Source organism: Copadichromis virginalis, linkage group LG17, assembly GCF_057382275.1.
Source record: "Copadichromis virginalis isolate Kocher_CV1m ecotype Utaka linkage group LG17, C_Virginalis_male_GT1.1, whole genome shotgun sequence".
NCBI lineage: Eukaryota > Metazoa > Chordata > Actinopteri > Cichliformes > Cichlidae > Copadichromis > Copadichromis virginalis.
Genome location: NC_140634.1, coordinates 8101031 through 8125310, shown reverse-complemented (window position 1 = coordinate 8125310; position 24280 = coordinate 8101031). Strand labels below are relative to the sequence as shown.

Genomic DNA, 24280 nt, shown 5'->3' with positions numbered 1-24280 from the left:
ATGCATGTTGTCTTACTCCAAGCTGTATAGGCTCGAAAGCCTACTACCAATTAAGCATATTAGGTGATGTGCATCTCTGTAATGAAAAGGGGTGTGGTCTAATGACATCAACACCCTATATCAGGTGTGCATAATTACCGTAATTGTCGGGCTATAAGCCGCTACTTTTTGCACAAGCTTTGAACCCTGCTGCTTTTAGTTGGGTGCGGCTTTTCTATGGATTGTCCATGATTTTTGTCATATTGTAAGACGATTTGCTTTATTTGTTCCGCTGTTGTACGGCACTACGTTGCCTGGCGGAAGGATCGGGGTTCAAGAGTGGTATGTTGGTCACATGTCCGTCCGCCAGGCAACGTAGTGCCGTACGAAGTAGCACGAAAAGCAAACTTCAAAGTAGCGCTACGCATTCAGCGGGAGGCGTAGATGATGAGCGGCGATAAACTTGCGAAAAGCAAGTCATGCTCAACTCCACCAGTGGATTCTGACAGCGTGGAAAAGTGTGAAAACATCCACGATCACCAACGGATTTCTAAGGGCTGGACTGATGATGGAGAGGAGGACACCGCCACGGCCCTTCTGAGGGTGTTCGACTCTGACACTGACAACGAGGATTTCTTTGGTTTTGAAAGTGACAACGAAGGAAAGAAGCTGAGAGTGGATGACGAAGCCATCCTGAGCCTGTTCGTTTCCAACACTGGAGAAGAGGACTTTGGTGGTTTTAGTGGGCAGGAAGAAGAGAAAGATGGTGGTGAATGACTGACTTTTCTTCTTGTTAAAGCCGTGTCACTGCACCTGAGCCTAAAAGGTGGTCTGAATCTATTTTTCTGGTGTGCTGTAGGTTATTGTTATGTACTACATTTGTTACTCGTTTATGAAGCACAGTACATGTTATGTTGTGGCAGGGATTTGTCCACCAGGGGGCAACGGTGGTTGGGGAGCTTTCAGTCTGTGGGGGTGCATGCCCCGGTTCTCTTAATAAAGAAGCAACTGTGAGCTAAACATGGTCTCCGTGGTTCCTTGGTCTTAGGATATCACATATGGCGACGAGGGTAAAAGCCAGGTTTTGCTGTGAAGTTACACCGTGCTAAGTGACTTATGAACTGAGGTTGGCAAGTGGTACAGCGCTAGTATCTGTGGGAAGTGGAGCGTAACCCTCGGTGTGGAATAATGGCTACCACTTTGGGCTCGGTGGCACCGTTCGACAGCGAGCTGCAATCCTGGGAGGAATATTGTGAGATTTTGGATTACTTCTTTGTGGCGAATGATATTAAGGAGGAGGAGAAGAAGCGAGCGGTACTGTTGAGTTGCGTGGGCGCACAGACCTATGCCCTGATTAGGAACCTACTCAGTCCGGTCAAGCCAGGGGATCGTTCTTATGCTGAGTTGGTGGGATTGTTGAACAATCATTTTCACCCTAAGCCGAGTGAAATTGTGCAGCGGTGGAAGTTTAACACACGGAATAGAAGGCCGGAGGAAAGTGTGGGCGATTATGTAGCGGAGCTGAGGAAGCTCGCACAGGACTGTAACTTTGGAGACTCCCTGACGGTGATGCTGCGGGATCGTTTAGTATGTGGAATAAGCGACGACAGAATACAGCGCAGATTGTTAGCAGAGGATTCGCTAACATTTGAAAAGGCGCTGAAGTTTGCTCAAGCAATGGAGGCTGCTAACAGAGACATTGTGGATTTGAAGAGCATGACAGAACAGTCGCGATTCACTAAAGGATTAGGAGCCGTGAACAAGATGGAGGACGGCGGCTCGACGTCACAACAGGTTGTCAGGAAGTGCTACAGATGTGGAGGGCTAAATCACGTGGCCAAGGACTGCAGGTTTGTTTCAGAAAAATGCCACAACTGTGGAAAGGTGGGACACATAAAAAGGGTTTGCCGAATGAAAATGGAACAAAAAGGAGGGCGTGGCAGACAAGGTAAACAAGCCCATTTCTTGGAAGAGGAGAATGTGGAGAGTGAGGAAGAAGGAGCTGAAATGCACCACATAAAGGCAAGTATGTATAATGTGCATGAGGAGATTAGCATCCCAAGGGAAGAACCCATCAGACAGAAGCTAAAAGTAAATGGACAGAATGTGACATTTGAAGTAGACACAGGCTGTGGTTACACTATCATGTCGAAGGAGTCATTTAAAAAACTTTTTGAAGGCAGTAAGGCGCCCAAAGTAAGCAAGTGTGGAATCAAACTGAGAACGTATGGAGGCCACAAGGTACCCGTGTGGGGAGCAGCCCAAGTGCAGGTGGAATTCAGAGACAGTAAGAAAACACTGGATGTGGTGGTGGTTGAAGGGGCTGGAACTAGTTTGATGGGTCGGGGATGGATTAAGGCCCTCCAATTAGACTGGCAACCTGTACATAAGATAGAAGGCGGAGATGATGCCTTACAGCGGATACTGGCCAGACATGAAACAGTGTTTAAGGATGAGTTGGGAACGCTGAAGGGGTTTGCAGCAAAGATACATGTAGCCAGTGATGCCAAACCATGCTTCTATAAGCCCCGATCAGTTCCGTTTGCTATGAAAAAGAAAGTGGAGCAGGAACTGGAGAGACTGTTGGAGGAGAAAATCATCCAACCAGTGAAATTCTCAGAGTGGGCCGCACCCATTGTACCCATACTAAAGCCAGACTCCAGCGCCAGAATTTGTGGTGACTACAAACTGACTGTTAACAAGGTGTCGCCTGTAGAACAATACCCCATTCCACGAATGGAGGACATGATAGCGGGGCTGGCGGGAGGAGAAAAATACACCAAGTTAGATATGAGTCACGCATATCAACAGGTTGTACTTGATGAGGAATCTAGAAAGTATGTCACAGTGAACACACACAAGGGTTTGTTTACATACACCAGGTTGCCATTTGGTGTGAGTTCAAGTCCTGCCATTTTTCAGCGCACCATGGAGAGTGTGTTGCAAGGTCTGACTAATGTCGCAGTGTATCTGGATGACATCATCCTGACGGGAAAGAATGACAAAGAACATCTTCAAACACTGGCTGGAGTGCTGCAGCGCTTGGAGGAGGCGGGCCTGCGCTTAAAAAGGAGCAAATGTCAATTCATGGAGAAGGAAGTGACATTTTTAGGACATCGGGTGGATAAGACCGGTTTACATCCAGTGCCGGCAAAAGTGAAAGCAGTGCAGGAGGCGCCACCCCCAAAATCAGTGACAGAGCTCAAAGCTTATTTGGGGTTGTTGAACTTCTATAATAAGTTCTTGCCAAACTTGTCCACACTGTTGGCCCCACTGCACAAGCTTCTGAGAAAGGGGGAACCATGGTGTTGGGGACCAGCACAGGAGAAGGTTTTCGGCAAATCAAAGGAACTGTTGCAGTCAAGCAGTGTATTGGTACACTATGATGAGCAAAAGGATTTAATTCTTTCTTGCGATGCGTCCCCCTATGGAGTGGGAGCAGTACTAGCTCACCGCATGCCAGATGGTCAGGAAAAACCCATTGGGTTTGCATCGCGTACCCTGAATGCAGCAGAAAAGAACTACTCACAGCTGGATAAAGAAGGATTGGCTGTGATATTTGGTGTACAGTATTTTCATAAGTACCTGTACGGCAGGAAGTTCATGATTATCACGGATCATAAGCCATTGATAAGTTTGTTCCATGAGTTGAAGGCCGTCCCTCAGATGGCGTCACAGAGGATCATGCGATGGGCAGTGTTATTAAGAGCCTATGAGTATGTCATTAAATACAGAGAAGGCAAAAATAACAGTAATGCTGATGGTCTGAGTCGTCTCCCTCTTCCAGAGAACCTCCCTAAAGAGGTGGCAGCTGAGGACCAAGTGTTGATGGTAGATCAGGACCAGGAGGGCGTGATGACATCTGAGCAGCTGCAAAGATGGACAACCAAAGATCCCATACTCTCCAGAGTGCGTGAGTATGCTATGAGAGGATGGCCCACTACGCAGCATCCTAATTTTCAGCCCTACAGACAGAGACAACAGGAGCTGAGTGTGCAGGATGGGTGTGTGCTGTGGGGGGCGAGGGTGGTGATACCAGAACGAGGTCGACGCCCCCTTTTGGAACAGCTACATCAGTCACACCCAGGAATGAGCCGCATGAAGGGCCTGGCCAGAAGCTACATGTGGTGGCCGCATATGGAGAATGACATTGAAGACAAGGTGAGGTCCTGCAGTACATGTCAAGAACATAGACACAGGCCACAAGAGGCACCGCTACACCCCTGGGAGTGGCCAGAAAAGCCCTGGAGAAGGATACATATCGATTATGCTGGCCCGTTTTTGGGTAAAATGTTCTTAGTAATAGTGGACGCCCACTCCAAATGGTTAGATGTGTATCCAGTTCCATCCGCTACAGCAGCTGCAACCATAGACTGCCTGAGAAATTGTTTCAGCACGCACGGCCTTCCTGAGATGGTGGTCTCAGATAATGCCCAGTGTTTTGTAAGTGCACAAACTAAAGAGTTCATGGCAAAGAACGGAATCACTCACGTCACCTCCGCTCCATATCACCCCGCCTCCAATGGGTTAGCAGAAAGAGCAGTGCAAACGTTCAAAGAACTCATGAAAAAGAGTACTGGAGACACACTGGCAACCAAGTTAAACAGGGCTCTGTTTAGTTACAGAATCACACCACAGTCCACAACAGGGAAGTCTCCCGCTGAGTTGATGATGGGCCGGAAGTTGAGGTGTACTCTTGATCTCATACACCCTGACTTGAAACAAAAAGTGACAGCAAAACAAGATAGCCAAAGACTGTATCATGATAGACATGCCAAGGAGCGCATGTTTGTTATTGGAGACACAGTATATACCAGAAACTATGGCAGAGGACCCAAATGGATACCAGGACTTATACAGGAGATGACGGGGCCTGTTTCCTACTTGGTGATGCTGGGCAATGGGACAGTGGTGAGGCGTCACGTCGATCAGCTGTTTGCCCGCCTGGAGCCGTGCCTGGCAGCAGGAATGCCTGAAGGCCACCCAGACGAGGATGAGAGACACATAGAGGTGCAAGTTACACCAGTGGTGAAGCCACATATGGAGAGTAGTGATTCGCTGGAATCACCTGCCACTGGGTTACGGCGATCGCAAAGGACCAAGAGAAAGCCGGAGCACCTGAGAGACTTTGTGCCGTGATTACGGTGAACTGTTATAGGTTAACCTAAGACTGTTGGACTAAAGGTTCACTATTCCGGAGTGAAATTTCAATAAAGGTTGGGGACGGGGTTGTTGCATTTTTTTTTTATAAAGGTGAAGTTTTTGGTTATGGGTATTTTCTGTAGTGATTAAAACTACAGAGTAGTTCCAGTTTAAGGGGGGAGGAATGTTATGTTGTGGCAGGGATTTGTCCACCAGGGGGCAACGGTGGTTGGGGAGCTTTCAGTCTGTGGGGGTGCATGCCCCGGTTCTCTTAATAAAGAAGCAACTGTGAGCTAAACATGGTCTCCGTGGTTCCTTGGTCTTAGGATATCACAGTACATGTTTCGTACTTGTAATTACCGCTACTTGTACATATACCTAAAAAGTTATGCAAATATAAGATAAGATAAGATAACCTTTATTAGTCCCACACGTGGGAAATTTGTTTTGTCACAGCAGGAAGTGGACAGTGCAAAAGTTATGAGGCAAAAATTAGAATACAATAAGAATAAATACAGTACACAACTGTACAGAATAGAATAAAATAAAATACTACAGTAGAATAAAATAAAATAAATATACAATAAGATAAAAATAGAATACAAATACAAATACTATATACAACTGAGTCAAAATACAACGATGACAGAAAGGATTATTGCACTTAGTATTATTGCATATGTATGGATGTGTGTGCTTGATCAGTTAAAGTCTTTATTGTGGAGTCTGACAGCAGTGGGGAGGAAAGACCTGCGAAATCTCTCCGTCCCACACCGTGGGTGCCGCAGTCTCCCACTGAAGGAGCTGCTCAGTGCTGTCACAGTCTGCTGCATGGGGTGGGAGATGTTGTCCATCAGGGATGACAGCTTAGCCGCCATTCTCCTGTTACTCACCACCTCCACTGGGTCCAGAGGGCATCCTAGAACAGAGCTGGCCCTTCGGATCACCCTGTTCAGTCTCTTCCTGTCCCCAGCAGAGATGCTGCCGCCCCAGCAGACCACACCATAAAAGATAGCAGAAGCCACAACAGAGTCATAGAATTTCTTCAGGAGTGGGCCCTCCACTCCAAACGACCTGAGTCTCCGCAGCAGGTACAACCTGCTCTGCCCTTTCCTGTAGAGGGCGTCTGAGTTATGAGTCCAGTCCAGTCTATTGTTCAGATGAACACCAAGGTACCTGTAGCTGTCCACAGCCTCAATGTCCATACCTTGGATGTTCAGTGGTTGCAGTGGAGAATGCTTGTGCCTGCGGAAGTCTACCACCAGTTCCTTGGTTTTACTGGCGTTGATCTGGAGGTAGTTCAGCTGGCACCAGTCCACAAAGTCTTGGGTCAGACCTCTGTACTCCTTGTCGTCCCCATCAGTGATGAGGCCGACTATTGCAGAGTCATCAGAGAACTTCTGCAGGAAGCACTGGGTGGAATTGTGGGAGAAGTCTGCAGTGTAGATGGTGAAGAGGAACGGAGCCAGAACCGTTCCCTGTGGGGCCCCCGTATGTACCCCTAACTTGTTTTTCAAAATATTAATAAAAGTGATGCATCTCCAAACAGCCATCTCTTTCCTGACAATTCGCTTTGTGCATATTCTCTTACATATGATAAGTCACCATTGAAACACCTGCGGCTTTTAGTCAGGTGCGGCTAATGTATGTACAAAACAGGATTTTCCCCTGATTTTAGCTTGTGCGGCTAATATTCAGGTGCGCTTTGTAGTCCGGGAAATACGGTATTAGGCAACGTCCTTTCCTTTGGCAAAATGGGTCAAAAGAAGGACTTGACAGGCTCAGAAAAGTCAAAAATAGTGAGATATCTTGCAGAGGGATGCAGCAGTCTCAAAATTGCAAAGCTTCTGAAGCGTGATCATCGAACAATCAAGCGTTTCATTCAAAATAGTCAACAGGGTCGCAAGAAGCGTGTGGAAAAACCAAGGCGCAAAATAACTGCCTATGAACTGAGAAAAGTCAAGCGTGCAGCTGCCAAGATGCCACTTGCCACCAGTTTGGCCATATTTCAGAGCTGCAACATCACTGGAGTGCCCAAAAGCACAAAGTGTGCAATACTCAGAGACATGGCCAAGGTAAGAAAGGCTGAAAGACGACCACCACTGAACAAGACACACAAGCTGAAACGTCAAGACTGGGCCAAGAAATATCTCAAGACTGGTTTTTCTAAGGTTTTATGGACTGATGAAATGAGAGTGAGTCTTGATGGGCCAGATGGATGGGCCCGTGGCTGGATTGGTAAAGGGCAGAGAGCTCCAGTCCGACTCAGACGCCAGCAAGGTGGAGGTGGAGTACTGGTTTGGGCTGGTATCATCAAAGATGAGCTTGTGGGGCCTTTTCGGGTTGAGGATGGAGTCAAGCTCAACTCCCAGTCCTACTGCCAGTTTCTGGAAGACACCTTCTTCAAGCAGTGGTACAGGAAGAAGTCTGCATCCTTCAAGAAAAACATGATTTTCATGCAGGACAATGCTCCATCACACGCGTCCAAGTACTCCACAGCGTGGCTGGCAAGAAAGGGTATAAAAGAAGAAAAACTAATGACATGGCCACCTTGTTCACCTGATCTGAACCCCATTGAGAACCTGTGGTCCATCATCAAATGTGAGATTTACAAGGAGGGAAAACAGTACACCTCTCTGAACAGTGTCTGGGAGGCTGTGGTTGCTGCTGCACGCAATGTTGATGGTGAACAGATCAAAACACTGACAGAATCCATGGATGGCAGGCTTTTGAGTGTCCTTGCAAAGAAAGGTGGCTATATTGGTCGCTGATTTGTTTTTGTTTTGTTTTTGAATGTCAGAAATGTATATTTGTGAATGTGGAGATGTTATATTGGTTTCACTGGTAAAAATAAATAATTGAAATGGGTATATATTTGTTTTTTGTTAAGTTGCCTAATAATTATGCACAGTAATAGTCACCTGCACACACAGATATCCCCCTAAAATAGCTAAAACTAACAACAAACTAAAAGCTACTTCCAAAAACATTCAGCTTTGATATTAATGAGTTTTTTGGGTTCATTGGGAACATGGTTGTTGTTCAATAATAACATTATTCCTCAAAAATACAACTTGCCTAATAATTCTGCACTCCCTGTAGTGGTTTCTAAAAGCTCTCATTCTCAAAAAGTAGCGTTATCTGGAAGACGCAAATGGAAATACAGCAAAAATGTTGAACATCATTCATTTCACACAGACGAATACATGTTAAGGATGAGAGGGAAAGAGCTAGCTTGTTTAAAAATGTGCTCTGAGGTAAGGATTAGACTCTCCTTCTGTCTTAAAATTCACAGAATTATGGGATATGCGGTCTTCTATGACCGAGACATATTTTGTATTTAAACAGAGCTAAGTAGTGCCCAATGGCCACCAACATTAAAGGAAAGCGTAAAGGCATATCCCAATAATAATGTCATTTTAATAGATATTTAATCATCTTCATTTTTGATGACTTTTGATCTCTTTAGCTGTTAGTTCTGGCATCTCAGGAACAGAAATAATAAAGTTTTCTAATATTTTTCTAATATTTGAATCAACATGCAAACGCACTTTACACTTCTCATCTGTTGCTCAGTTTCAAAGCTCACCTGTGACCTTTTAAACCCCCAAACCTATAAAACAAATCAGAACTACAACCAAATCAAAAAGTGGATCAAAGACTTCTTTGAGTCGTTAACCAGAATTGTGTTCAGGGGCCTCTCGAACACTTGACTAGAAAGTGAAGGAATTGCATGCTTCCTTCGTGTTGTCATCAGATTCTTAACCCAGATGTCTGCAGTGTTCTCATTATGCATGTGGACACTATTTAGTCCACAGCACTGACGCAAGACGTGGCCTGGTTATAAAACACGGCTTTTTAAAATCTTTATTTAACTTGGCTGCTGTAACTGAAATCAAGAGCTGCTGTTGGAGAGCTGACCTGGCTGCAGACAGACGTGCACTGTGTAGATACCAACAATCTGAAAACTTCCTGAGTCAAACTTAGTCAAATCTTCACAAAACAAACCAGAAGAAGCTTTTTATTTACTTCGTAAGAGCCTCCACTAAGAACTGATACTCCACTGAGGCAGACAAGCTGTTTGAGCTTTAATCATTTTGCAATAAGCTTTCTTAAGGAGGAGTGGATCATATGATGAAGCTCCGTATTAGTGAAAGCTGTCGATTGTTGCGGAGAGCTGATAATAAACTGTTTCTTTTGGAAAATGCGATTAGACACTCAGTTATTCAGAGTGGAGACAGATTTTTGATAAGGCAGTAAAAAGTGAGCTTTGTTTCTTCTCTGATGAAACCGAAGCCATCAGGGCAAATGATGTAAAAATGGCCAAACATTCACTTTAGAGGTTCGCTATGCACACTCCTCGTCACGCTCCCTCTGCCCTCATCTTACAACATGCCCCAAAGCTCTTTATAAGACCCACATTAAATAACTGCGCAGCCTTGTTGTCGACATGTATGTACATGACTCCGACATGTTCCCTTAAAGCTGTACGTTTATGCTATAATACAGTACCTTTCTTATCCTTCCCCAGCAACACCACCTTTGGTTTGTACATTGGTGGCTCCACCAGGGTGGGCCTCATGTCAGAGATCCGGATGTCGTTCGGAGAGCCGCCCATTGAATCCTGAGGAAGAAGGGGGAAAAAAGCATCAGGCATATACAGTAGAGAAGAAAAGGCAGCTTCTGTGATTTAAAAAATGATTACGAATCTCATGTAGACAATTCGTTTTGCTTGACTGGCATCAAACATACATACATTTGTTAAATAAATACAAACTTTGGTAAGTATTTCAGCAGGTTCTGGAGTTCCTGATCCCCAGTAGGATCATGGAGCGTGCTTTTAACCCTCTGGGGTTTTGATTTCACTGATGCCTCAGATTCTCTTATGTAAGGCCACGTGGAGTCATTATTGTAAGAAACAACCAAGTTCAGTACAGTCTGCACTATTTGAATACAGTTCTGAAAAATAAGATATTATCACCTTGTTAGAGAAAGTAAAAACTGAACTGAAGCACTGATTACGATGTATATACACATATTCCGACAAAGTTTGATGGTTTAGCTCTAAATGCAAACATGACTTTTGTTTGTCTGCAAATCCTCACTGGGGTCCTCACAAAACCCTCACAACACTAAAGGTCAGAGCGTGAGTGAGAGTTAGAGTGACTTCAAAAGATATCATAACTTTCTTACATCTTGAACTTACAGACATATGAGTGATGAAATCTGTGCAGTGTCACACAGCTAGCACTGAATTTTGGATGTGTTCAGTGGTATCTTCTGGATATAAAAGCTATAAAAAGTCCACAAACCAAGTAAAAATACCTAATTAATTTTCTTTACAGTTCTTTTTGGATTGTGTGTGTTTCTGTGAGAGAGTGAGAGACAAACCTCAGAGCTCTCTGTCAAGTCCTCTTTGTCGTTCCTCTTAGGAATATCGATGCCAGAGTTGTGCATTGGTCCCTGATCCATTAGCTGAGTCTGAGAGAAGTCCTGCATCTCTCTGTCTGTCACCTGAAAAACAACTCCATTTTTTGAGTTGTGCACTGATTTGCTTCAAACGGACAAACACAAACATAAGAAAAGCTTTTGTTGTTCTCAGCTGTCTTCTGTTTTAGTGATCAGAGACTTGGATGAACTTACTTCAGGTAAGCTCTTGCCATGTGAGAGCCGTTATCAGATTATCACACACAAGCATGATGTCTGTGTCCTGCGACATTGTTGCTAATAAATACATTTGGGACTAAATGCTTGTTGACCTCCTGTATGTGTCTGTATGTGTAATCTGTACCTCTTTAGGAGGCAGGGGCCACGGTGGTTCATATGGCTCTTTGCTGAGGTGTGTATGTTCCATGTTGGTTCCTGCCGAGGTGGCGGTGCCTGTGCTCAGCTGGTGCTGGTGCTGGTGCCCGTGTCCGGCGTGTACGGCGTGACCGGCGTGTCCGGCATGTACGCTTTTGCCCACAAGACTTTGCACTGACTTAACCATGTTCTTCAGGTCCTCAGGGTAGGGTGTTGGATAGCGTTTTAGGTTTATCTCCACCTACATGACATTTAGGACTATATTTAATAAACAGGGCGTGAAGTAGCAAATTTAAATCTGCCAAGATCAGCATAAAGGCGTTGGTCACAAACAAGTAAACCTGATAAGGGAGCAAGAATAAGCACGACTTATTATCTGAAATCTTGCAAACATAATTCAGCATACAAGTGCACAGTTTTCTGCATGTGTTTCTGTCAGGAAACAGCATTGCAACTTAAATCAAGGAGAGGCAACTGGAGGACAATTGCTTCCAATACTGGGGGGAAATCTACAGTCTGACGAAGCAGCTGATCTCTGAATGAATCCTAGTAGCATTTAAACCTGAAATCTGTAACAGCTGACCTGTCACATGTGTAAAAGAACACATAACATCATTTACCTGACCAATGTCTTGTTAAATGCATCATTTTTTATGTGCACTGTGTGATACTGCAGGGATTCATTTATGACATCTGCGTGGTGATAACGTTTTAATTTTAGGGGTAAATTGAATTCTAAGGTGCAAAGTATGCGGATGACCAGAAGCAGTTTTTCTATATCCACATGTGGTGTATAATTATGGAACTGTGTCCAAACATAACAGAGATTATTTTCTTAAGATTTAAAGGGGTGCTAATCCCAGAGTGTCTGACTCAATGTAAAGCATGAACTATATATGTGGAGTATATATAGTTTTATTTATGTATATTGTGTGTGTAGAGTTGTATATAAAATGTCTGATTATATTTTATATCGAGGAACGCTCATTGTAAATTAAATAGCATTGGGGGGATTATACAGTGGCTTGCAAAAGTATTCGGCCCCCTTGAACTTTTACACATTTTGTCACATTACAGCCACAAACATGAATCAGTTTCATTGGAATTCCACATGAAAGACCAACACGAAGTGGTGCACACGTGAGAAGTGGAACGAAAATCATACATGATTCCAAACATTTTTTACAAATAAATAACTGCAAAGTGGGGTGTGCATAATTATTCAGACCCCTTTGGTCTGAGTGCAGTCAGTTGCCCATAGACATTGCCTGATGAGTGCTAATGACTAAATAGCGTGCACCTGTGTGTAATCTAATGTCAGTACAAATACAGCTGCTCTGTGACGGCCTCAGAGGTTGTCTAAGAGAATATTGGGAGCAACAACACCATGAAGTCCAAAGAACACACCAGACAGGTCAGGGATAAAGTTATTGAGAAATTTAAAGCAGGCTTGGGCTACAAAAAGATTTCTCAAGCCTTGAACATCCCACGGAGCACTGTTCAAGCGATCATCCAGAAATGGAAGGAGTATGGCACAACTGTAAACCTACCAAGACAAGGCCGTCCACCTAAATTCACAGGCCGAACAAGGAGAGCGCTGATCACAGATGCAGCCAAGAGGTCCATGGTGACTCTGGACGAGCTGCAGAGATCTACAGCTCAGGTGGGGGAATCTGTCCATAGGACAACTATTAGTCGTGCGCTGCACAAAGTGGTAAATGGACTGATTCTTATATAGCGCTAAAGCGCTCTATACAACATGCCACATTCACTCAATCACACCCATTCTCACAAGCACTTTACCTATACGTAGTGCTATCTAACTACGTTCACACACATTCATACTCCGATGGATGCATCGGAGAGCAACTTGGGGTTAGTATCTTGCCCAAGGATACTTGACATGCAGACTGGAGGTGCCAAGGATCGAACCACCAACCTTCCGATCAGTAGGTGACCTGCTCTACCTCCTGAGCTACAGCCACCCAAAGTTGGCCTTTATGGAAGAGTGGCATGAAGAAAGCCATTGTTAACAGAAAACCAGAAGAAGTCCCGTTTGCAGTTTGCCACAAGCCATGTGGGGGACACAGCAAACATGTGGAAGAAAACTAACACTGCACATCACTCTGAACGCACCATCCCCACTGTCAAATATGGTGGTGGCAGCATCATGCTCTGGGGGTGCTTCTCTTCAGCAGGGACAGGGAAGCTGGTCAGACTTGATGGGAAGATGGATTGAGCCAAATACAGGGCAATCTTGGAAGAAAACCTCTTGGAGTCTGCAAAAGACTTGAGACTGGGGCGGAGGTTCACCTTCCAGCAGGACAACGACCCTAAACATAAAGCCAGGGCAACAATGGAATGGTTTAAAACAAAACATATCCATGTGTTAGAATGGCCCAGTCAAAGTCCAGATCTAAATGCAATCGAGAATCTGTGGCAAGATCTGAAAACTGCTGTCCATCTAATCTGACTGAGCTGGAGCTGTTTTGCAAAGAAGAATGTGCAAGAATTTCAGTCTCTAGATGTGCAAAGCTGGTAGAGACATACCCTAAAAGACTGGCAGCTGTGATTGCAGCAAAAGGTGGTTCTACAAAGTATTGACTCAGGGGGCTGAATAATTACGCACACCCCACTTTGCAGTTATTTATTTGTAAAAAATGTTTGGAATCATGTATGATTTTCGTTCCACTTCTCACGTGTACACCACTTTGTATTGGTCTTTCACGTGGAATTCCAATAAAATTGATTCATGTTTGTGGCTGTAATGTGACAAAATGTGGAAAAGTTCAAGGGGGCCTAATACTTTTGCAAGCCACTGTAAGTACTTTCTTTTCTGTTTTCTATGTTTATAGTTGTTACTTTAATATTAATATTTGTATATTCAAAATAAATCAGTCACTCAATCAGTCAACTAATGCTTTACTTGTAAAATGTCATATTAATCTTAATATTGGAGGTGCTCCAATAGCAAAAACAAAGATAAACAGACACCCTACTCATCTCATACGACCCCCCCTCCCCCCCCTCCCACCCCAAAACAGATATAGCTGACCTTGACCTTCCCAGAGTTGTCTTCCTCTTCTTTCTTGTCCTCAAAATCGAAGGCCACAGTCATCCTCTGTTGTCTCTGCTCCTCCCACAGCGTAGGATTAAAGCTGTCGCTGTCCGACTGATAATCTGCACACACACCATAAATTAACAGCCGAGGGTTTAAAATTATAGTCAGGTAATCTTTACCTGGGTTACGCGCGCGCGCACACACACACACACACACACACACAAAAGGAGTTCGTACCCTCATCGTGTCGCGGCTGCTGGGGAAACATGTAGTTGGTCAAAACCTTCTGTTTGGTTTCTGGGTGGGCTTCTGTCTGCAGTGGGATCAGAGCCTTGGACTGCAAACACACACACACACACACACACACACACACACACACACACACACACACTTTTACTGATGACATCTATTCCATTATGTCTAATTTTAACCTGCACCTACCCCTTTTCCTAAAAACAAAGATTTCTGCCTGCTGCTCATTTAAATTGCTCACACAATCAGCTGCAGCAGAGCTCGACTTCAAACGAAACCTGCCGAGTGCTAATGCAAATCACTTGGGAAGGATTTGCGAATCAATTTTCCCAACAGGGAAAATAAATGTTTCATTGCATTCAGATTACAAATATCACAACACATCCTAATTAAAACTGCACCAAGACATTATAGTTTACATTTTCTATTTTCGGATACAATGCTAGTAAACTTTTCTGTCTTCCTCGCAAACTTTAATGCGGACCGAATTCCCATGACGTCAGAGTCGCCACTTGTAATGCATCAAACAGCATGAGCGAATATGAGTTTCATTACTGAGGCAGAATATGCCGACATAAGTGGTGATATTAAATGTAAATGTGTGAACGCTCTGCCATTAAACAAATTGCATTTGAATTTTAAATTTGCTTTCCTCTTCAGCAGGTAAATAACACTCCGAGCTTCTTGGGACTCATGATTTCGTTTAATGGCTTTGATTGAACTTAAAAATAAAAATGCAAATGTCTCAAAGAGCTGAAGAACAGTTTGGCTGCTTTTTCTGAATGACAGCTAAAACTGCATCCTCTCTGTGGACTCTGTGCTGTATATAGCGCATTCATCGCAGAGAGAATCAAATTCAGAGGGCCCATAAAATGATTCATTGCTATGTAGCATCTGTCTTATCACTGAGAAGGTTAACATGCAGCAAACTCTCACTGAAAGCACAAAATCAAGTAATTATCAGTTCATTGTAGTGTCTTTAAAAAACAAAACAAAGGAGAGAATAGTGAGAAAATGAACAGGAGCTGACATAAAATATTTAGCATGTGTATTTTTCATCATTATCACCCTGTTGTGAATAAATCTCCCTATTTTATTGATTTATCTTTGCCACACCGTTTTGATAAAAAGCCATTAGAAATGAAACGTGACACTAATTGATAATTAACAATAAAAACCTTCCAGTGACAGGCAAGTAAAAAGGACCTGTTAGTGACTCATCTCCATATTTATACTCTCGAGCTCTGCCAGAGTTACTTTGCATCATCAAAGTGAAGAGTAATCCTTATTTGAACCTCGGTGCAGGCCCTTTCAGCTCCTTTGCCCATTCTTTTTAAAACAACTCTCTTTACTGACTGGTTAAACTGAGCAGCAGCCGTGAACAGCAGGTGAGATGAGCCTCTGTGCTCTGAGATGACCATGTTGGGGACATGTACTGTCTGACATTACACAGAGCCACGAGTAGAAGAGGTGGCTCATGGGCGGTACTTGAACATATGTTGACCTTATGTTAAATATGGGAACTCAGATATGTGATAGAAACTAAGGAAAGGATAAAGAGGTTGAAAGTCTATCAGAGAAACACAATTTTATAAAACATGCCATATCATAGTTGTGGTAATTTAATTACAATGTCGATTTCGTTGTGTGTTTGTGCTGCACATTTGTTAGCACACATTTGTTAGCTACGTGCTCTCTTGGAGAGCGTGGGCAGAGAGAAAGAGATACCTGATTGTCAGAGAGCCACAGAGCTGCCAGGTCCTTCAGCTTAGTGAAGGTAAACGGTAGATTCTTTAACCTAATCGAGAGAGACACACAGAGAGGGGGGGAGAGAGGGAAGGTGAGAAAGAAAAAAAAACAGAGATGTTTCATCACCCACGCACTGTACAGCCCGCAGAGCATATAACCATAGCAACACACTCAGCCATTCCCATGGAAACAGTAGACCGAACCGAAACAACCATTGAAAAAGTTTGCGCTCGTGTGTGCATTGTATCTATTCACTACTGAGTCATAAAGGAGCTTGGTCTCTGCGTGTGTGTATGTGTGTGTGCGTGGGTGTACCTGTTGTCGCTGAGGTTAAGGACTCGCAGTTTGGTCATCTGTCCGATCTCATCAGGAAGAAACTCCAGTTTATTGGACCGCAGTGACATGACGGTCACGTTCTTGCAGTTACCGATCTGAAACACACAGAGACACAGACAGTCAGATTACATTAGATAAACATCGCATAGTGAGCAAGATCCACAGCATCACAATTAACCTATATTACACTGGACATCTTCAGACTGATGAGTGTTAAATTACAGATAGTATAAGACTTTTGTGCATCTTTGTAAGGTGCGTTTGATAATGTTCAACACCTTACGTTTACAAAATGTAATAATGTTGTTTTTAAAGTGACCATAATTTTTGTTTTCCATTCAAACATGTAATATATTTAATGCATCCAGATTTATCATCTTCTCTTTCAATAATGGGCTTCAGCCAACCTAAGCTAGTAATACCTAGCATCATAATAACTTCGAAAAAGAACATCTGCAACATGGCTGACATCTGTCATCACACTTTGAACCAGATAAAACAAACAAAAAAAACACTTTCCAAAAGGTTGACTGCTAAAATAATGATTAAGAAAAACAGAATGAAATTAGGTACAAATCATTACTAAATCATAACAGAAATTGGGACAAGGACAAGAATTTAATGCTCATTTTCAACTAAATGGGAGAAAAACATTGATAAAAAGTTGGGACATGGGAACAAAAGCATGGAAAAGTGTCACTCCTGGAGTGGATCCAAATACAGGGAGTGCAGAATTATTAGGCAAGTTGTATTTTTGAGGAATAATATTATTATTGAACAACAACCATGTTCTCAATGAACCCAAAAAACTCATTAATATCAAAGCTGAATGTTTTTGGAAGTAGCTTTTAGTTTGTTTTTAGTTTTAGCAATTTTAGGGGGATATCTGTGTGCAGGTGACTATTACTGTGCATAATTATTAGGCAACTTAACAAAAAACAAATATATACCCATTTCAATTATTTATTTTTACCAGTGAAACCAATATAACATCTCCACATTCACAAATATACATTTCCGACATTCAAAAACAAAACAAAAACAAATCAGTGACCAATATAGCCACCTTTCTTTGCAAGGACACTCAAAAGCCTGCCATCCATGGATTCTGTCAGTGTTTTGATCTGTTCACCATCAACATTGCATGCAGCAGCAACCACAGCCTCCCAGACACTGTTCAGAGAGGTGTACTGTTTTCCCTCCTTGTAAATCTCACATTTGATGATGGACCACAGGTTCTCAATGGGGTTCAGATCAGGTGAACAAGGAGGCCATGTCATTAGTTTTACTTCTTTTATACCCTTTCTTGCCAGCCACGCTGTGGAGTACTTGGACGCGTGTGATGGAGCATTGTCCTGCATGAAAATCATGTTTTTCTTGAAGGATGCAGACTTCTTCCTGTACCACTGCTTGAAGAAGGTGTCTTCCAGAAACTGGCAGTAGGACTGGGAGTTGAGCTTGACTCCATCCTCAACCCGAAAAGGCCCCACAAGCTCATCTTTGATGATACCAGCCCAAACCAGTACTCCACCTCCACCTTGCTGGCGTCTGAGTCGGACTGGAGCTCTCTGCCCTTTACCAATCCAGCCACGGGCCCATCCATCTGGCCCATCAAGACTCACTCTCATTTCATCAGTCCATAAAACCTTAGAAAAACCAGTCTTGAGATATTTCTTGGCCCAGTCTTGACGTTTCAGCTTGTGTGTCTTGTTCAGTGGTGGTCGTCTTTCAGCCTTTCTTACCTTGGCCATGTCTCTGAGTATTGCACACCTTGTGCTTTTGGGCACTCCAGTGATGTTGCAGCTCTGAAATATGGCCAAACTGGTGGCAAGTGGCATCTTGGCAGCTGCACGCTTGACTTTTCTCAGTTCATGGGCAGTTATTTTGTGCCTTGGTTTTTCCACACGCTTCTTGTGACCCTGTTGACTATTTTGAATGAAACGCTTGATTGTTCGATGATCACGCTTCAGAAGCTTTGCAATTTTGAGACTGCTGCATCCCTCTGCAAGATATCTCACTATTTTTGACTTTTCTGAGCCTGTCAAGTCCTTCTTTTGACCCATTTTGCCAAAGGAAAGGACGTTGCCTAACAATTATGCACACCTGATATAGGGTGTTGATGTCATTAGACCACACCCCTTCTCATTACAGAGATGCACATCACCTAATATGCTTAATTGGTAGTAGGCTTTCGAGCCTATACAGCTTGGAGTAAGACAACATGCATGAAGAGGATGATGTGGACAAAATACTCATTTGCCTAATAATTCTGCACTCCCTGTACAGTACAGTGAAGGCTAAGTAGTTTAACAAGACGTTTTAATAACTGACCACAAAAAGGAACAGCAATGATCTAAAAACCCCAAATGCAAGTGAAATCAATCAACAACAGGTGAAGACAATTACAGCAAAGCTGGCAATCTCAAAGGAAGGAAAAACAAATGGAAACTAGAATAAGAACAACAAAAAACAAACCTTCAAAGTAAAACAGGAAGTAACCAAAAGACAAAAGGCACTAACAGGAAGTTGAAACACAAGAAGGAAGAGACAGGAAACACTGAGGGAACTGAAACTACTATTATTAATTATGATCAAGACATGAACCAAAACACAAGGACACAAAAACCCAGGACCATGACAAAAAGTTCTTCAATGTAAAGAAACACCAAGGGGAACGTCATTAGTGGGAGCTAATTAGGTTAATTAGGAAGATGGTTAGGAGGAAAACGAGTGGCCCAGATTGGCTTTAAGAATTATGGACAGGGAGGGGTTCAACAGCTTCATAATAACATCTTGCAAAGTAAAATTACAAAGAATTTGAGGAGATGATCATCTAACGCACATAATCTCATTAAAAGATTAAGAGAAACCAGAAAATATCACTGGGTAGAAATTGCTTCACAGGCTTACAGAGACTTCAGTAAGTCACTGCCAGCGGACACAGTTTGTTGCTGAGAAGTCTGCCATGTTAAAAAAGTAACCGTGTGCACTCGTGCACATAATACATGCTGTATCAAAAAGATTCATCTGATTTCAAAAGGCTTTTTTTTTCAAGTAATGGACATAGAAGTGCAAAGATTTCAAGATGTGTCTTCATCTCCATACCTCGCGGGGCAGCTCTGAGAGGAAGTTCTCATCGGCAGCGAAGGTTCTCAGGCTGTGCAGGTAGCCGATGGTGGGAGGCAGCGACTCCAACTCATTACAACTACAGTCCAACTCCTCCAGTAGAGACAGACTGAGTGGAAGGAACAAAGGCAGGAAGGAAGAGGCAGAGAGAGCATGACAGAGATAGAAAGGAAATCATTCTGCAGGCAACACAATCTCTTCTGTAACATTAAATTACTCAGACATGAAAGAATAAGAATTGCAGTATTCGTTATTCCTACAGCTGTCAACACATCATGTGATAAGACTGAAACAAGGAATGAATGGATGGGGGGTGGGGAGTACTGTATATGTATCCAAAGCCTGATATATATTTTTTGTTTGAGCAATAGAGTACTATTGTTGTCCAACACACACATCATTAAATGAGCCTCATCATTTAACTTGGTGACACGTCAGCCTCACACACTATCACCATAAATTAAAAGTGTATTAAAATAGTGTGTTACCTCACTTAAATGAACATTTGTACAGAAGGTATATCTCTGAGGCATTTACACACAAAATGTTTTCAAAGTTTTTTGCTTAGGTTTGTGCTGGAGTAAGCTCCACAGACATGTTTACCTAGTTTCAGACTTTTCATGGGATTTGTTGACAGCAACAAACACGACGACTGTCAGCTGCCACATCTTTAAACGTGTTATGATGAAAAGGAAAATTTGCACCAGTTAATAAGTGGCGAGTGTTGAGAGAGAGGGAAAAGATCAACACATTGAAGAATCCATCCATCAATCAATAAATGACTTAATATGAATTTGGCCTCATTTGATGGCCACCCATCTCATCCCCTTTGGGTATCTTAAAATTCTTCAACCTGGATCTCAATTTCTCCACTCCACTCAGTTATACAGCAAGATCCACAGAAGGCCCACTACAGGACACTATGACCGCCCCCTTTGACTGCCATCATTGTCCTAGCATCACGCTAACAGCAGGCTAATGCTAATGAGACAACAATTTTACATTAATGTACTGTCACTGTTAACATTGCATTAGTCTGCTATTATTATTCCCGATAGACCGGACCATCTGGGCCACCATACGGTCTGACAGGAAGGAAAAGGATAGGAGAGGAGACAAGAGGAGAAAAGAGGAAAGGACTTTCACACCCCACATTTAACTTCAAGTTTCTTTCATTTAGCGTTGCTTGTGTTCCCAATCACAAGATTATAATCCTCCTTTTCCAAGGACAAAAAAAGAAAAAAAAAACTCAGTTCCCTCTGGTTTAAATACTCAAGATGCACATTCATAGAAGCATTAGTCATGAGCAAACAAGTTAAGATACGTAGTAAATATATAAAAGGATACACTCACCAATCACTTTATTGCGTATACCTGTCCAACTGCTTGTTAACGCAAATATTGCAGTTACTATGCAAATATAATCAGTGCATTTTGGCATATAGACATAGTCAAAACGCACTGCTGCCCAAACCGAGCATCAGAATGGGGAAGAGAGGTGATTTATGGAATTTGAAAATGGCGTGGTTATTGGTGCAGGACAGAAACTTTAGAAACTGCTGATCTACAGGGGTTTTCCCAAGCAACCATCACTAGGGTTGACAAAAATCATCCAAATTCAAGGAAATATCCAGCAAGTGGCAGTTCTCTTGGTGAAAATGCCTTATTGATGTCGGTGGTCAGAGGAGAATGGCTGGGCTGCTCCGAGCTGATAGGAAGGAGTCAAATAACCACTCAGTACAACCAAGGTATGAAGGGCAGATGGGCTATAGAAGCAGAAGACAACACTGAGTTCCCCTTCTGTCCACAATTTACACGAGCTCACCATAGTTGAAGACTGGAAAAACATTGCCTGGTCTGGGGAACATTTTAATGATAATGTCAGAATAAAATTCCACTTTGTTTTGTATCAACAGTTCAGTGCTGTAGGTGTAATGATTTTTAGGATATATTCTTGACACACTTTGGTAAACATGAAGCTGTCTGTTACTAATCTCTGAGGAATGTTTCCAGCAACTTGTTGAATCTTTACCAAATGTGAAGGCAGTCAAAAGGGGACTCAACTAGCAAGGTGTACCTAATAAAGTGACCAGTGAGTGTACACTGCCATGATGGCACCTTTCTTATGTCTAATGTAGCAGAGGCTTTAAACATTTTAAGACTTTAATAAGCAAGACAATAACAGTAGTAGTACCAGCAGCAGTATTCATTCTATTTATTTATGTTCTATGTGGATTCGACACATATCCAGTAAAGTCTATATGCAGTATTTATTCTACATGGAAACTGAAACATTGGGAAGGGATCACATTCATCATTAGTAAGAAACACTTTAAAAACTAAAGGTAAGAAAAGGACCTTTTAAGGGGAATTAATGGATCTACAGCACTACTTATTGAAGCTAAAACCTGGGACCTGTCCAGGAAGACAAAATGTTTCCAGTGCGCTCAGATACAAATCTTGCAAAAGTGTAATGATAATGTTAAACATGGCATCTGCACATGTTTATGCATAAAGCCACATGGAAAAAAGTATCGATTTAACGTGTAAAAACAAACAAACAAACCAAAAAACCCAACAGAATCAAATTATTCCCATCCAAACTGATGTAGTTTAATATCACTCGAATTTTGGGCCATTTTGGACTGCATTCGTCAACAATTTACCAGCTCATAACTTCTAACTAATCTCTAAATATAGAGAGAGAGATGAAAGAAAAGCACTTTAAGTGGAATTTAAAAAAAAAAAGAAAACAAAAATCTTCTGCCTAATTTAATAAATGCTCATATTTTCCCAAAACAAATAATGGAATTACTGCCACCAAATCTGGACTGTGATGGATAATAATGAGAATGTAATCACATTACTGTAATCCTTTTTACATGCAATCATTTCCATCTGAACGCTGCAGATTTTTACTGGTATGCTACTTTTTCAGTGAGAGTCTTACTCAAACGTTACGTCCAAATGTCCCAACAAGAAGAAAATGCAAAGTCGTGTTTATGTTTGCATGTAATTCATGTATTAATGTGAAGATGTTTCCCACATGGACAGCATGTGGCAGCAAGCAGGAATTCTTGTATCTGTAACACAGCTGAACATTTGTCTGTCTCTGAACACACCCCCGGATCCAGGAGGCTAATGTTACTCACCCTTGCTTGGGCTTCGGACTAACGCCGCGGCAATGCAGCAAATACAACACACAGAACCCCCCCCCCAGTCATCAGCCAGCATAACAACACAGCAGCTAACAGCAATAAACAAGGAAAACAACAACCCACCAACGATACATGTCACCTTTCGAGATCATCTAAAATGACAGCAGGTTCTGCTGAAGGAGCTTTTAAAGTTTTTTGAAGAAAAAAAAGTATACACTATAAAAGTATAGATGTGTATTTGGCTTTGATGGAGTGTGTGTGCATTTTTCTTACCTCCCAATGGTGTTAGGCAGTGAGGTTAGCTGGTTGTCATCTACCTTTAGTGTTGTCAGCTTCTTTAACATTCCTGCAAACACACACACATGCAAAATTACTCTGTTCCTAGAGCAGGGGCCTCAAACCTGTGGCTCAGGTGCTGCAGTACATTCATCTCCACTTGCTCCCTGTGGCTGTTAGAAAAAGAAGATAGATGAATATGGAAATAAACAGCAGTTTAAAAAAACGTATGAGTGTCTCTGGACTGTGGGAGGATTTCAGAGTATCTGCAGAGAACCAAGACACAACCATGACATACAAACTCCACACAGAAACACCTCAACCGTTGGTGTAAAGTGACTCTTTACACCAGGGGTAGGCGACTCCAGGCCTCGAGTGCCGGTGTCCAAATGTCAAATGATTAGTTCATTACCAGGCCTCTGGAGAACTTCGAGACATGTTGAGGAGGTCATTTAGCAATTTGGATCAGTTGTGTTGGATCAAGGACACATCTAAAACCTGCAGGACACTGGCACTCGAGGCCTGGAGTTGCCACCCCTGCTTTACGTTATCTACAGACTGTGAAAAGCTGACCAAGAATCCTGGCTACACATGAAAAACAGCCAAGCAATGCCACAATCAAAAACAACTGGGGTTTAATGTTTCCAGCGTTTCTTATCGTAACTGCAAATATCTCTGAAAACAATGACCAATTTACTGAACAGTTTCTGATGCTTAGGTTGCAGGTAAACAAGGCACTATTTAGCTCCAAATTCTCTTTCAGCAAACCTCTTGGCAATGAATGGAAAAACACCCCAGTCAGCACAGTCACACACACCTAGGAATTCAAACTACAGCACAGTGATAATGTGTGGCATTTATTAGTAGTATCAATATGCTTGCAATATTGTGTTAATATAGGGATGGCAATGTCAATATTTTATTAAATAAAATAAAAATACTCTGGGAATACTATGAACAAGAGGGCTCATCGCATGCACCACCATCATGAGATTTTCCAGATTTCCCTAAATCAGCTCTACCGAACTGAAATCAGCTGATTGTAGCTCAAACGCACAGGAAGACAAAACATGTTTGTTTGAGGCTTTTTTTCTTTCTATCCGCCTGAAGCTTAGATAAGTGAAGAACCTTTGTCACGACAGTAACAATATAATCATATTTGTATTGTAATTACTGAATGTAATAAACTACAGCAATACTGAAAAATGTAATGTGATTAACACGTTACCCCCAACAGTGGCCTTACGGTAGGGTTTGGGAGGTTTTCGTGTCGGTATGCTTGACAATCTCATTTTATGGCAAAAAAATAACTAAAGTGAGATAACTTTAGTCTTGTTGACAAAGTTTAACTCTGATGACAGTTGAAACAATATGATAAATTGAGGTATGGTTTTGCAAT

At 42.5% G+C, this 24280-nt stretch overlaps 1 protein-coding gene across 17 annotated transcripts in view; it reads right to left on the bottom strand.

The window, feature by feature from the left end:
* The window catches only part of lrrc7 (leucine rich repeat containing 7), a 148811-nt gene that overhangs the window by 24010 nt on the left and 100521 nt on the right, over nt 1-24280 (bottom strand). For 12 of the 17 annotated variants that reach the window (XM_085437613.1, XM_085437615.1, XM_085437618.1 and 9 more), the window contains 10 exons: nt 22879-22951; nt 22600-22617; nt 19427-19556; nt 16301-16416; nt 15965-16034; nt 14222-14321; nt 13979-14103; nt 10913-11164; nt 10513-10635; nt 9634-9745 (listed from right to left, as the gene is read on the bottom strand). In XM_085437613.1, coding sequence (XP_085293739.1) covers nt 9634-9745; nt 10513-10635; nt 10913-11164; nt 13979-14103; nt 14222-14321; nt 15965-16034; nt 16301-16416; nt 19427-19556; nt 22600-22617; nt 22879-22951 — 1119 coding nt within the window. The remainder of the gene's footprint in view (nt 1-9633; nt 9746-10512; nt 10636-10912; nt 11165-13978; nt 14104-14221; nt 14322-15964; nt 16035-16300; nt 16417-19426; nt 19557-22599; nt 22618-22878; nt 22952-24280) is intronic. The other 5 variants (XM_085437610.1, XM_085437614.1, XM_085437624.1 and 2 more) reach the window with 3 other exon arrangements.